This window comes from Mustela nivalis, assembly GCF_964662115.1.
Source record: "Mustela nivalis genome assembly, chromosome: 2".
In the NCBI taxonomy this organism is placed as follows: Eukaryota; Metazoa; Chordata; class Mammalia; order Carnivora; family Mustelidae; genus Mustela; species Mustela nivalis.
In genome coordinates this window covers 161,275,584-161,289,784 of record NC_139021.1, presented here as the reverse complement: position 1 = coordinate 161,289,784, position 14,201 = coordinate 161,275,584, and the positions used below count along the sequence as shown (strand labels likewise).

The 14,201-nt window shown below is 45.6% G+C and overlaps 2 protein-coding genes across 3 annotated transcripts in view; one reads left to right on the top strand and one right to left on the bottom strand.

Annotated features, from left to right (window-relative positions):
- Positions 1 to 14,201, top strand: part of LOC309860384 (uncharacterized protein C10orf95 homolog) — a gene marked incomplete at its 3' end in the record, with an annotated part of 370,467 nt that overhangs the window by 285,572 nt on the left and 70,694 nt on the right. The window lies entirely within an intron of this gene.
- Positions 1 to 14,201, bottom strand: part of SUFU (SUFU negative regulator of hedgehog signaling) — a 113,979-nt gene that overhangs the window by 73,758 nt on the left and 26,020 nt on the right. For both annotated transcript variants that reach the window (XM_082722497.1, XM_082722496.1), the window contains exon 3: positions 6,211 to 6,347. In XM_082722497.1, coding sequence (XP_082578623.1) covers positions 6,211 to 6,347 — 137 coding nt within the window. The remainder of the gene's footprint in view (positions 1 to 6,210; positions 6,348 to 14,201) is intronic.

Here is a 14,201-nt window from a genome sequence, read left to right as displayed (position 1 = left end):
CCTGATGCTTTTCCTAAGGCTGTGGATGCTACTTGGACCTGGAAAAGCAGGTTTCAGCATTCCATATACTGGATGGCACTGCTCAGCATGTCCACACAGGCAGATAGGCGGGGTGCTCCACACACAGTCACCAAGTGTAGGGTAGCAGCAGGTGAGGCAAGACCATCAGACAGAGTTACAGTGCTAGTTACACGCCAAGTGTATCTGTGTGCACGCCGGATGTAAAATATGTGTTCTGCAGGACAGCATATGTGTAGCCCTTGCAGAGCATGGCCACTTGGGCCAGAGCAAGGCCTACACGTCACAAAAGAGGTTCTCTGCAGCATCAGCAAAGTATGCCATGCTCAGAGAAGTCCTGAAAGGCCTAAACTTCATCTTAAAAAACAGTTACAATAGGGGCAATTATTCACATTTGAAAAAGGTTCTTCACCTAATAAAAGGAATGACTACAAAACCCCACTAAACGGCATGGGCCCTACTGCATTTCAAATACAAGATGATTTGTATAAGATTTTGCAGGGACTGTCAGCTACATAAATCGAAAAGCCACAGTTGAACTGAATTTGTTTTTTTGGTTGTACAACGTGACAAACACAACAAGGTGATTTTATTTGTATCACTATTATTATTGATTTTCTGTGTGGAAAAAGATAATGGCACCAAATAAGCATCCTAACAGCTGAGACAAGCATGTGATTCAGGGATAAGCAAGGCATTTCCTTCCTAATAGGGCTTTGCTGTTAAATGACATCTTTATTGTCATTGCAATAAAGGACCAAGGTACCTACCTTCTCTGTCCGTTTAAGGTTTTTAAAGAATAATAAGAATAACTGCAGGTAATACATTGTTCTTCCTATATATCAGGCACTTTTTTTTTTTTTTTTAACATTTTATTTACTTGACAGAGAGCAAGAGAGGGAACCCTAGCACAGGGAGTGGAAGAGGGAGAAGCAGGCTTCCCGCAGAGCGGGGAGTCTGATGCAGGGCTTGATCCCAGGCCCCTGGGATCATGACCTGAGCCAAAGGCACAGGCTTAACAACTGAGCCACCCAGGCACCCCATCAGGCACTGTTCGGAAGTATTAGCTCATATCATCTTCTCAGTAACTTTATGTGTAGTTACCATTATTATCTCTGTTTTCTAGATGAGTAAATGAGTTACACTGCCCAAAGTCAGGAGGCAGGGCTAAGAGTGAAGGCAGTCTGGGTCCAGGAGCCATGCTCTTCACAGTCATACTAGGCTGCCCCCTGGACCCGATAGTTGTGCATGGGATGGTGAACAGTACGGGGAGAGGAGCAGAAATGGGGGCTACTTAGTTTAGTACCAACAAGGTCAGGCATATGGTGCTCAGGACCTATACAATGCAGTGAAGTGGGGGAAAAAAAAAAAAGAAAGAAAGAAAAGGAAAGAAGAAGGGATGGTGATTACAAGTGGACACAAGGGAGGTTTCTAGAGAACTAGCCTGTGTCTTTTTTTTTTTTTTTAAGATTTTATTTATTTGATAGATCACAAGTAGGCAGAGAGGCAGGCAGAGAAAGAGGGGGAAGCAGGCTCCCTGCTGAGCAGAGAGCCCAATGTGGGGCTCAATCCCAGGACCCTGAGACCATGACCTGAGCCGAAGGCAGAGGTTTAATCCACTGAGCCACCCAGGTGCCCTGAGAACTAGCCTTTTTCTTGATTTGGATGCTAGTTATATGGGTGTGTTTACTTTGTGAATAGTTATCAAGCTGTACTTATATATATATATATATTTTCATAACTATGAAAGTTAAAGGACCAGGGATGCCTGGGTGGCTCAGTTGGGTTAAGCACTTGCTTCAGCTCAGGTCAAGATCCCAGGGTCCTGGGACTGAGCTCTGCATCGGGTTTCTCGCTCAGTGGGGAGTCTGCTTCTCCCTCCCACTCTGGCTGCTTCTCCCTCCCTCGCTCTTGTGCTCTCACTCACCTGTGCTCTCTCACTCACTCTCTCTTCCCCTTGCAAAAAAAAAAAAAGCTAAAGGACAGAAGGATGGATTTAAGAGGATTTGCATAATATTATGAATGGCTTCTGCCCCCTCTATTTTCCAGATGTTCTGGAGTGACTGAGTGAGACGTGAGACGTGCCATGCGAACCAGTGGAGTCATCCATATGGAGGACTCTCCAATCCCATGTCTCCAACAGCCCAGACATCGGCTGAGCGACAGACAACACAGCATCATGGTTAGGAGAATGGCATGAAGAACTAACTTTCTGGTTCAAATCCTGCTTTGCACATCCTATATGTGTGATCTTAGACATGTTATACTTCACCTTTCCATACTGTCTTGCTCCCTGCTACACTCTCCATAGTTTAAGACGGTTTCTAACTCCTAGTGCTTTACTGAATATTAAACGAGCCCTGGCAACAGTGGCTGGTGCATGGAACACACTATTAAATGTGAGCCTTTGTCTTCACCATTTAGGCCCACAGCCATGGCCTCCTCCCTTGCATCACTTACCATATACTTTTAAAAATCATTTTCTATTATTTAAATAATTTATTATTATTCCCTGCTATGTTCCAAAAAGCATTTCAGGTAGGTTTGTTTTAGCTACTATTTAAGTAGTATGATCATATTACAGAGAATCTGGAAAACAGAAAACCAAGTGGTATACTTTTGGAAGGGTAGCCATCCTGCTGAGGCTGTGCATTGCCTGACATGATCTGAAGTCACACCAAAGACACCAGAAATGGAGCCTTGGTGCAGAAGGGAACATGGGGTACACACCAGGCAGGATACATTCAAGAAACAGCCACAACTTTTTTATTTAAAAAATTTCAATTACATAGGAAAGTCAGAAAGTCAGTACAGCAAATACCCATATGCCCTTCACCTAGATTCGCCAGAATTGTTGACATTTTGCCACATTTGCTTTTTCTTCTCTCTCTACACACACTTTTTTGTCCACTCATTTGAAAATTAAGTTGCAGAAATCATGTCGTTTTGTTCATAAGCACTTCAGTTCTTATCTCCTAAGAACAAGCTCATTAGCCAAATAACCATTACATCATATGGCACCCAAGGAATTTCAGTTGTACGGTCCTATTATCTAATAGACAGTCTATATTTATATGTTTTCCAGTGGCCCTAAAAGTGACCTCCTCCAATTCAGGATCCAGTTAAGGATCACAAGTGCATTTAAACCGTCGTGTGTTCTGTAATCTAGTACAGCCCCATGCCTTACCCTTGCAGATCTTTCATAGGATTCACATTTTTTTTTTAAAGATTTTATTTATTTATCGGGGGGGGGGAGAGAGCGAGCACAGGCAGACAGAATGGCAGGCAGAGGCAGAGGGAGAAGCAGGCTCCCTGCTGAGCAAGGAGCCCGATGTGGGACCCAGCGTCCTGGAGATCATGACCTGAGCCGAAGGCAGCCGCTTAACCAACTGAGCCACCCAGGAGTCCCTAGGATTCACATTTTTGAAGAGTCCAGAAAGTTTTCATATAAAATGTCCTACCATCAGGGCGCCTGGGTTGCTCAGTGGGTTAAAGCCTCTGCCTTCAGCTCGGGTCATGATCCCAGGGTCCTGGGATCGAGCCCCATGTTGGGCTCTCTGCTCAGTGGGGAGCCTGCTTCCCCTCCACACACTCTGCCTACCTCTCTGCCTACTTGTGATCTCTGTCTGTCAAATAAATAAATAAAATATTAAAAAAAAAATTTAAAAAGTCCTACCATCTACATTTGTCTGATTATTTGCTCATGATTCAATGCAGGTGAAACCTTTTTTGGAAAAGTGCTACCCAGCTGATGTCTTCTACTGTGCACTGCCACTCATAAGGAGAACCCAGTAATAAGCTGTCCTTTACTGGTGTTGCTGTGTTTGATCATGTGGTCAAGGTGGTGTCCACCCAAATCCTGTCACTGTAAAGGTACTTTTCTCGGTAACAAATAAATCTGTGGAGGGTTTGAGTCCCTGTGAATATCTTGTTCCCCGAATCCTTTTATCCAATGGTTTTAGCATCTGTTGATCATCTGTTGATCACACTAGTGGTGACAAACGGTCCCTGATGATGTTTATTGTGTGGCTGAAATGAACTGCCGCAGGTTAAATCTTATTTCTCCACTTACTTGCACTATTAATTCAGAACTTTAATATCAGAACTATTTCAGAAGTTCATCTGCTTGACTCCTCCTGACAGTGACTCATAACACCTGTTTTTACATTTCTCTGATTTCTATCCACCTGAGCAAGTATAGTAAGTAGAAACAAACATATAAATGCACTGGCTTAAGCAGTGGGCAAGGAGTTACCTGTCTATACAAGCAAGAGGTTGCCTAGTCTTTATAGAGTCCCCTTTCCTACAGCAGATTAAATTTCCTATCAAGACAAGTTTATTTTTCCAAAGACAGTTCTTTATCAGTCAGCTTTAGGCATCCACAGAAGGAAAAGGGGGAAGACAAAAGGGTTCAATCAAGAGACACCTGGTACAATTTAAAAAAGTTTCTGCCAACGACATTAGGACAGTACCAAATCCCATGGGCCACTGCTTCAGGCCTGCTTCCCCTGCCCCTGTGAAGAAGACTTCTTCCTGGCCAATAATCCTTTAGAACCCAAACATCATCCCCAGACCAACTGCCTTAGAGTCCCAGGGAAGCTGATTAAGAAACAGATGCCTCTGGGCGCCTGGGTGGCTCAGTGGTCAAAGCCTCTGCCTTCGGCTCAGGTCATGATCCCAGGGTCCTGGGATTGAGCTCTGCTCAGCAGGGAGCCTGCCTCCTCCTCTCTTTCTCTCTCTGCCTGCCTCTCTGCCTGCCTCTCTGCCTACTTGTGATCTGTCTGTCAAATAAATTAAAAAAAAACTTAAAAAAAAAAAAAGAAACAGATGCCTCGGTCTCCCTTCTGACCAACTGAATCACAGCCACGCAGAGGGTTGGGAACAAACTTGCCAGAGAATCTCATGAGCAGCCAGGTTTAGGAACCCTTGCTTAGAAAGGACCCACTGTAGTCCCCCAAAGGGGACTATTCCATAGGACACAAAATGGAAGATAGTAATTAAAGATCAGTCCCATAATGTGATAGCCACCCTGCCAAAAACTGACCCCAGGAGTCCAGACAGAGGGAGATGAGTTGAACCTAGAGGATCTATTGCACCCCCAATTTATAACCTACATGAAGCTGGGAAAAAAGTCATTGTCACATCTATGGCTCTCTAAATTTAGTCTCTACCAGAAGCACCTGGGAACAACACTCCGAAGAGGGCCTGAGCCAGGACCTGCGGGGCCCAGAAACACGTGGTTACAACAAGCTCTCCAGGTGCTTCTGAGGCAAGGGACCCTCTGAGGGTCTCTGCCCTAGATGCTGCTCATCCTGGCAGTCAGAGAGCAAAAGAGTTGGATAAAACTGTCTTGGCCTTCATGCGAAGGCTACTTACCAAACCAAAAAAAACCAAAATCTTGAGACTATGCGGGAAATGTTGGAGTAATCAGCCACAAAGAAACACTCAGATGATATGAAACCTTTCACGAATGGTATTAAACTTTGCTCTAGCATTTTATCCCACTAGAGGACTACAGGCAGGATGATCCAAGGGCAGGAGACCAAGGTCCCAACACAAAGTCTCCACTTCGGGTGCCACTTTGGCAATCTCCAGAGGGGCACCAGAAGCACAGACTATCCCCTGGAGGCCACTTGAATCACGTGAATCAAATTTTTCTGACTGTCAAGTTCCCACCTGATTCCAGCTTCCCCCTCACACTGTGAGGGATCAAACTCCCAGCAAGTCTTTCTCTTTGCCACACCCTCTACTGTTAACCCAAGGCTTAACCAAGATGAACACATGCTCTTGGGACCCCAAAAATAGAGATGGCTAGGCCACGGGCAGCAGGGAGCAAGAACCATACTAATTATGGGAAATGGGACAGACAAAAAATGCTGATCAGCTCCATGCTGAGTTGGCATTTGGCTCACTGGGAATCTGAGGTATGGCTGGTAGTCTGCAACACGGGCTCAGGGGATCATAACAGTGGCTACTGGAGGTCATAGTGGCATAGCCTTCTCTTCCCCGCCCCAGGTAGCTTCCCACCCAGGAGACACCAGGCAGAACAAGCCACCTTCGTGGTACAAATGGGGTACAGTACTCACAGAAAAGGTCACTCTACAGATATCAAAATAATGTCTATGAGTCCCCAAAGCCAACCAGGCTCATAGCAAAAGGATCCCCACGCCAGCCAGCTCTTGGCGTTCTTACCTGACTGGAACACGTATCTGGCCAAGCCCTGCATTAGCTCTGCTGGCCATGTTGGGGGGGCAGACTCTCCTGTTTCTCTCTTCAGACGAAATGTCAATTCAAAGCCAAAACCACTAGGCCCGTCTGTTCCTGTAAATCTGGAAGGAATAAAAAGCAAATGTTTTTAGTTCAACTACCTTAGGAAAACTGTTTTTAAAGTCCAATTAAAGTTCTCCCCTATTTTTCGTGGACTCAGCATCCAAACCCCTTAATCAGAGGAATCTCCCTCAGTAGCCCAAAAGGAGTCACAATACTAGTCTCGTGCTCTTGCCACCCATGGTACATGGGTATGACCTCGGCCCAGGCATTCAAATTCCCCTGGTGTCACTCTAAATTATGAGTTCCACATTTTGTGGTTCTGGAACATTCCTTTGAGTGATTAAGGCTCTATTACTGAAAATCTTCCTTATTCACACTCCTTATTCCTTCAAGCTGTTAATGAGCACCTACTTAGTTTGCTAAGGACACAAGTCCTGTTGTATGCTCTGTGAGGACAAGACCCTTTCTCTACTCCCACTTCACCCTGCCCCACCAGGGTACAATTCTTGGGCTAGGCGGGCTGGTCTCCAAACTCGGCATTTGTGGACAGGTCCCAAGGCAGATTCCAAATACTGGGAGGGCCTGTATTCTTCCTGACACCCAGCACCCCACACATGCTCATCAATCAGTACATGTTCTTCCTGAAACCTGGTGTCCCGTGTGTACTCTTCAATCACTGGAACGCTGGGAAAGTATGATTTGGGCCCCCTTCTCACCCCAGGTGGACAAGAGTGATGACAGGTACTCCCTCTATGGCCACATTCATCACGGTGAAGATGAGGCGAGGAATGCCCGCCTCTGACCTCTAGGAAACAATGAGGAGTGCCAAGTCTTTGGGGAAGTCCCTGAAATGGACTTCTGCCAGAGATGAAAACGATGTGGATAAGAAAGCAAGTCCTGGTTGGTTTGAGGGGAGGGGGGTGACACACCCCCGTTTGGGAGGGCAGCATTCAGGAAGGACTTCTTGACATCTCAGGAGGTTTGCCAGTATGGGAAGGGTTAAAAATTAAAATATGTTCATGATATAATTTTCAGTAATTATATCTTGTACAAACACGAGCCACAATGATTATACACATGTAAACTCCTCAGCATACAAATACAAACCATAAAATAAGATGACAGCCAACACCTCCTTGCTAGCCAAGCTACTGGAACAGGGAGTCAGAGGCGAGAGTTTCGAAAGGATGATGATGCTCAACCCTGGAATTCCACATGCATCTTTCCTCTATCATTCTCCTCAGCACCCTCAGGAGGCCAGGCCAGGAGACTGGACAGAAACAGATTCCAAAGGTTCCAAAGCAAAGCTCGAAGCTCAGACATCAGCCCTAACCTTGCCTGTGTGCCTGGGAGAGCTCAGCCCTCCCGCACTTGCTGTAGAGGGAAGATAACCTCTGAGAAGCTAGTTCTCCAAAGGACTGAAAAGGAATCTGTCCTTAAAGGTGTCATGCTGGTGCCTAATTGTATTTAAAGGAGGTGTCTATGGTTTGCATTTCCTCTGGGTATCTAGCAGAGTGGGAGACAGAAACCAGTCCAGGGTACACAACTAGGATTTCACAGACCAGATGAGAAGTTGTTTGGCAGGACACAGGGTAAGCTATTTTCTTCCCTTTACTGAACTGTCACATTTGGGGGCAATTCAGTGCAGGGCCGCTGAGGGAATAGCTAAGCCAGCTGAGGCTGGAAGAGCCACCTCTTGGGGCTGCAGGCTGGAGAGGAGTGTGAAAATCTAAAGTAATGCAACACTGACTCAGACTTAAAACTCCATCGAGGGAGATGGGTCACTAGGCCAAAGGGAAGATTTCAAGCAGCCTCCAATTAGAAGCAGCTTTGTAAAATGTATTAGACCATTATTCCAGGGCTTTCATCTTGGGCCAAGAAAAATACAGGATTTCTAACCACAAAAATTTGAGAAACAGACAAAAAGAACATGTTCCTCAGACTGCGCTATGGGGAGAACCGTCAAACGCGGGGAGAAACCATCTGCGTCCAAGCAGCACCTCCACTGTAAGGAAACTGCGCACACACGCACACATGCATGCACGCACACACACGCGTGTCAGAGCACGCGCATGCGCACATGCCCACCATCTGCCTCCATGCGGGGTGCTTTCTGGGCCAGCTCTGTGGTGGGCAGGCAGGCTCTCACTGGGCTGGCTGGGAGGCACAGGCCCGGCCAAATGGTGTCCACCTGCACTCGATTACCACCCACCAAGCGGGCTGGACGCACCCTCTAAGGTCTAAAACACGCATTTGGAATGGCTAGCCTTGGGATAAACACGCAACCTGGCGCCTGTCAGGAGGGCTCTTTTTCAAAGGAGACTGCCCAGGCAACAGCCAAGTGACAAGGTCGTTCAGTCTTTCCGGTCCCCTGGAGAGGCCTGGCTTGGTCTGCACTTCCTCACGTGAGGCTTCTCCAGCCGCAAGGGTTTTGTGGGACCAGAGGAGGAAGGCCCTCCCTGGGGCAGCTGTGTCCCACACCCTCTGAGGAAGAAAAGCAGGAGGGGAAACTGGCCCGTGCTGCAGAAGGAGTGATGTGGGTCAGAGCAAAGCAGTCTTCTAACACAGAAGACTGCTAAAACACTCGCCGGTGGTAAAAGGGGGCCGGTGGAATTTCTTCCTACGGAGATTTTAAAGGAACACCTTACAGGTTCTCCCCAATCTGGCAGGGAGGGGGTGAGGGAAGGGTTCTTGTCTTGACTTGTTGCAGAAAGATGGGTGAGACTGCTTCCAGCTCAAGAACTTCTGATCCTGCTCACTGAGGTACCCAGGGGAGAAGCTGGCTTTGTCCCAGCAGTTTGGCGAGCCTAGGGATGAATGTGGCGGTGTGCAGAGTAATATCAAACCCGCACACAGAAAGAACCCGTGCTTTAATCCCAGATGCAGCTGCCCGACCACTGGAACCTGCCCACAGGCTGCCCAAGCACCTGGACTAAGAAGGTATCAATCAGCACCCAAGAGGCCAAAATGCCCACTAAAATCAGGCAGAGATGAATAGGAAGCCAGGAGAGACTTTCTGGAGGAAACACAACAGCTGGAGTAGGCAGAAAAGAGCTGACCTAAAAATTGGCATCTCAAGCTCTACACCACTAGTTAATAGGAAGTTCAAATCAAAACCACTGCATCCCCCTCTGGGATTGCTAAAATAGAAGACAATAATAACAAGTGTTTAGGAGTATATGGAGAACTTGCCACACTCACACACAGCAGGTGGGAATGTCAAATGGCAGGGCTGCTTTGCAAAACCGTTTGCAGTTCCTTAAAAAGTTAAAGTTACCACGTGACCCAACAGTTCCTCTCTTAGGTGTACACCCAAAAGGAGTAAAAATATTATGTTTACACAAACACTCGCACATTGGGGCATCTGAGTGGCTCAGTCAGTTAAGCATCTAACTTCAGCTCAGGTCATGATCTCAGGGTCCTGGGATTGGGCCCCAAGTCGGGCTCCATGCTCAGCAGGGAAGTCTGCTTGTCCCTTTTCTCCTCCCCCTGCTCATGCTCTCTCTCTTTCTCTCTCTCAAATAAAGAAACAGAATGTTTAAAAAAAAAAACCCACCAAGGGTGCCTGGGTGGCTCAATGGGTTAAAGCCTCTGCCTTCAGCTCAGGTCACGATCTCAGGGTCCTGGGATTGAGCCCCACATTGGGCTCTCTGCTCAGCAGGGGGCCTGCTTCCCCCATCTCTCTCTGCCTGCCTCTCTGCCTACTTGTGATCTCTGTGTCAAATAAATAAAATCTTTAAAAAAAAATTTTTTTTTAAATCCACCAAAAAACAAACAAAAAACCTTGTATATTAATATTCAAAGAAGCATTCTTCTTTTTTTTTTAAAAGAGGGACTATTTTTTTTTAAAGATTTTATTTATTTATTTTTCAGACAGAGATCAAAGGTAGGCAGAGAGGCAGCCAGAGAGAGAGGAAGGGAAGCCGACTCCCTGCTGAGCAGAGAGCCCAACGCGGGACTCGATCCCAGGACCCTGAGATCATGACCTGAGCCGAAGGCAGCGGCCCAACCACTGAGCCACCCAGGCACCCAGCATTATTCTTAATAGCCCAATGTGGAAGCAACCCAATGTCATCAATGGATGACTGGATAAACAAAATGTAGTACATTCATACAACAGAATAAAGAAGAATGGTGCACTCATACAACAAGGATGAACCCTGAAAACATTGTGCTAAGTGAATAAAGCCAGATACAAAAGGCCATATATTACATTTATACAACATGGCTGGAATAAACAAATCCAGAGACAGAAAATCGATTAGTGGTTCCCAGGGGTTAGGGGAGTAGAGAAAGGGGAGTGACTGCTAATGGGCACAATTTATTTTGGGGTGACGGAAATGTTCTAGAATTAAATTAGTGATGATAGTTGCACAACCTTATGAATATACAGAAAAGCACTGAACTGTATACTTTAAAAAGGTAAATTTCATGGTATGCGAAATATATATATAAAAAGCTCACCAGCCCACCTCAGTGCTGGGGGGGCAAGGCCAGCCACACCACATAAACCAGATCTTTGTCTGACTCTACCTACTAATAACTGTGATGACTAACTGAATTTCTATTAAGTTTTAGGCCTTGGACTAAGCACTATGTCACAACATTTAATTCTCCAATAAGATTTAGCCACTGTTATCTTCATTTAACTAATATGAAAAAAAGACACGAAAGAGAGTTTAAATAATATTCCCTATGTCAAACAGCAAGCAAGAGATAGAGCTTGGAGTTGAAGTCTGCCTGACTCCAAAGTCCATTTTCTTACTGCCATGTGACCTCACACAAGACCTTTAACCTTTCTGTGCCTCAGTTTCCTCATCCATAAAAAGGGGAAAATAACAAAATGGTAACTATTTCAGAGTTGTGAGGATTAAATGTTAGAAACTTCCTGAAACCCTATAAGCATTATATCACTTATGCTAAGTAAAAGGAGCCAGTCACAAAAGACCATATAGTGTATGATTCCACTGATATGACATGATAAATAATATAACATTTCTTTTTTTAAGATTTTATTTATCCATTTGAGAAAGAGAGAGCGTGACTGGGGGCTGGGAGGGGCTGGAGGAGAGGGAGAAGCAGACTCCCCACTGAGCAGGGAGCCCAACAGTGGCTCGATCCCAGGACCCCAAGGATCATGACCTGAGCGGAAAGCAGATCTTTAACCGGCTGAGCCACCCAGGTGCCCCATATAACTTATAATATATAATACAAATTATGTGTATATTATATAAAGTGTCTACAATAGGCAAATCTGTAGAAACAAAAAGCAGACTGGTGACTATGTAGGGCTGGGGGACTGAGGAAAAATGTGGAGTGACTGCTAATACATATGGGGATTCTTTTTAGGGTGATGAAGAAGTTTTAAAATTAGATCATGATGATGGTTACATAACTCTGTGAATGTACTAAAACCACTAAATTATACACGTTAAGTGGGTGAACGATATAGTATGTGAATAATATCTCAATAAAGCTGTTCTTAAAATTTAATGGGGAGGGGTGCCTGAGTGGCTCGAGTGTTAAGCCTCTGCCTTTGGCTCAGGTCATGATCTCAGAGTCCTGGGATGGCACCCCACTTCGGGCTCTCTGCTCAGCGGGGAGCCTGCTGCCCGCCCCCTCACCCCCCGCCAACCTGCTGGCTTGTGATCTCTTTCTCTCTCTGTCAAATAAATAAATAAAATCTTAAAAAAAAAAAAAAGTTAATGGGGAAAAATAAAAGATTGATAGTAAGAAAATTCAAACTACAGAAATATAGATATAGGTACAAACATACAAAGAAATGTTCAACCTCACTCATGATAGGAGAAATGCAACTTAAACACAAATTAAAGCAATAAGAGGGGTGCCTGGGTGGCTTAGTTGGTTAAGCATCTGCCTTCGGTGCAGATCATGATCCCAGGGTCTTGGAGTCAGTCTTACATCGGGCCACACCCCCTGCTTGTGCTCTCTCTCTTTCTCTGACAAATAAATAAATAAAGTATTTTTTTTAAACATCCCTTTTAAAAAAAATAAAGCAACAAGAGACATGATTCTCACCTATCAGACTGGCAAAAAATAAAAGATAGGCTATTATTCTATTGGCAAAGCTGTGGGGAAAGAGGTATTTTCATACACTGCTGGTGGCGATACAAGTTAGTACAACCATTTTGGAGGGTAAATTAGTAATACCTAACAAAATTACATATATTTTTAAAAACCTTTTGATCCAGCAATCCCACTTCTAAGAATATGTAACTGCAAAATATTGGAGACAACATAAATGCCCATTCATAGAAGAGTGGCTCAAAGAGTATTATACAGCTATGAGGGGAGCTAACAAACTGATATGGATACTGTCGAGTACAAGGAAAAAATACTATGGTATACTACCTGTTAAGGAAGAAAGAGGGGGAGAGAGGAAAATACACATACATCTGCTCATTTGTGCAAAAAGCAACACAGGAAGAATAAATCAGAAACTAAGATTAGCTACCTGCAGGCAGTAGGTAGGAAGGTGGTGGAAAGGACTGCAGGGCAAGAGGCAGGGCTCATTTCTCTGAATATATATCCTGGTGTATAATAGGTGCTCAATAAAGATGATAAGAATGAACTAATAGGCTCAGGCAGCAACCTATCTATCAAGATCCAGCCGGGCCCCAGAGGAAGTGGCCCCTGCTGGTCTCCAGATCCTCTGATACCCTATGGAAGTGCTCTGGTAATCCTACAGTGCAGCTGGCAACAAGTCTTGCTCCTCTCACATCACAGATGTGACCACCCATCCAACTTTTCATGTGTTTGCCTACTGTAAGCCCACAGCTCAGGATGTTGCAACATACCTGAACTGCAAGGCAAACACTCGTCGCATTGTCTAATTATACTCCACTGGGATCTGGGTTAAAGAAGTGTGCTGCAGGCGAAGGGTGAGCGAGAGCCAGCCCAAGCAGCCAAGGCTCTTCGACTCCCTGTCCAAGAAGCAGCAAACTACCCACCAACCATCGGTCAGGAAGAGTCAACATGTAACTGATCTACTGCTCTACCTGGGCAGTTTAAATTCCAGAACAACAAGCAGGAGCCCCGGTCGGTGTGCCTACAAACAAATGTGGAGAGGCCAGGAAACAGGAAGTGGATCTGGCCCTTCCCCTCATCCTTCTGGCCATCTCCAGCCTCCCATGATCTGGGGAGGCTCCAGCTCTTGACCTAGTTCCTAAAAACACTTCATCATGGGCCTGAGGACTCTGGTGTTGCTGGAATAGGGCACCCAAATTGTCCTTGTTTTTGCCGGACTTTCCTGGCTTTAGAATTGAAAGCCTCCCTTCCCGAAAAAGCTGTTACTCTCAGGCAAATTGGAACGATCACCCAACACTGAAGTGGCACTACCTGACCCACACAAAGCAAAATGCTGCCAAATCCAAAAGCATCAAATATACATCAAGAGCCACTAGGGGCGCCTGGGTGGCTCAGTGGGTTAAAGCCTCTGCCTTCGGCTCAGGTCATGATCCTAGGGTCCTGGGATCGAGCCCCGCATCGGGCTCTCTGCTAAGCGGGAAGCCTGCTTCCTCCTCTCTCTCTCTGCCTACTTGTGATTTCTGTCTGTCAAATAAATAAATAAAATCTTTAAAAAAAAAAAAAAAAGAGCCACTAAAATGTCAGCCGAGTCTCTGGAGCCAGGCTGCTTCTGCTTAAGGTCTGGTCCTGCTACTTCCTGACAGGGGGCAAATCACCTTTCCTCTCAGGGCCTCAGTTTTTGTTTTTGTTTTTTTTTTTAAGATTTTATTTATTTATTTGACAGACAGAGATCGCAAGTAGGCAGAGAGGCAGGCAGAGAGAGAGAGAAGGAAGCAGGCTCCCCGCTAAGCAGAGAGCCCAATGCAGGGCTCGATCCCAGGACCCTGGGATCATGACCTGAGCTGAAGGCAGAGGCTTTAACCCAC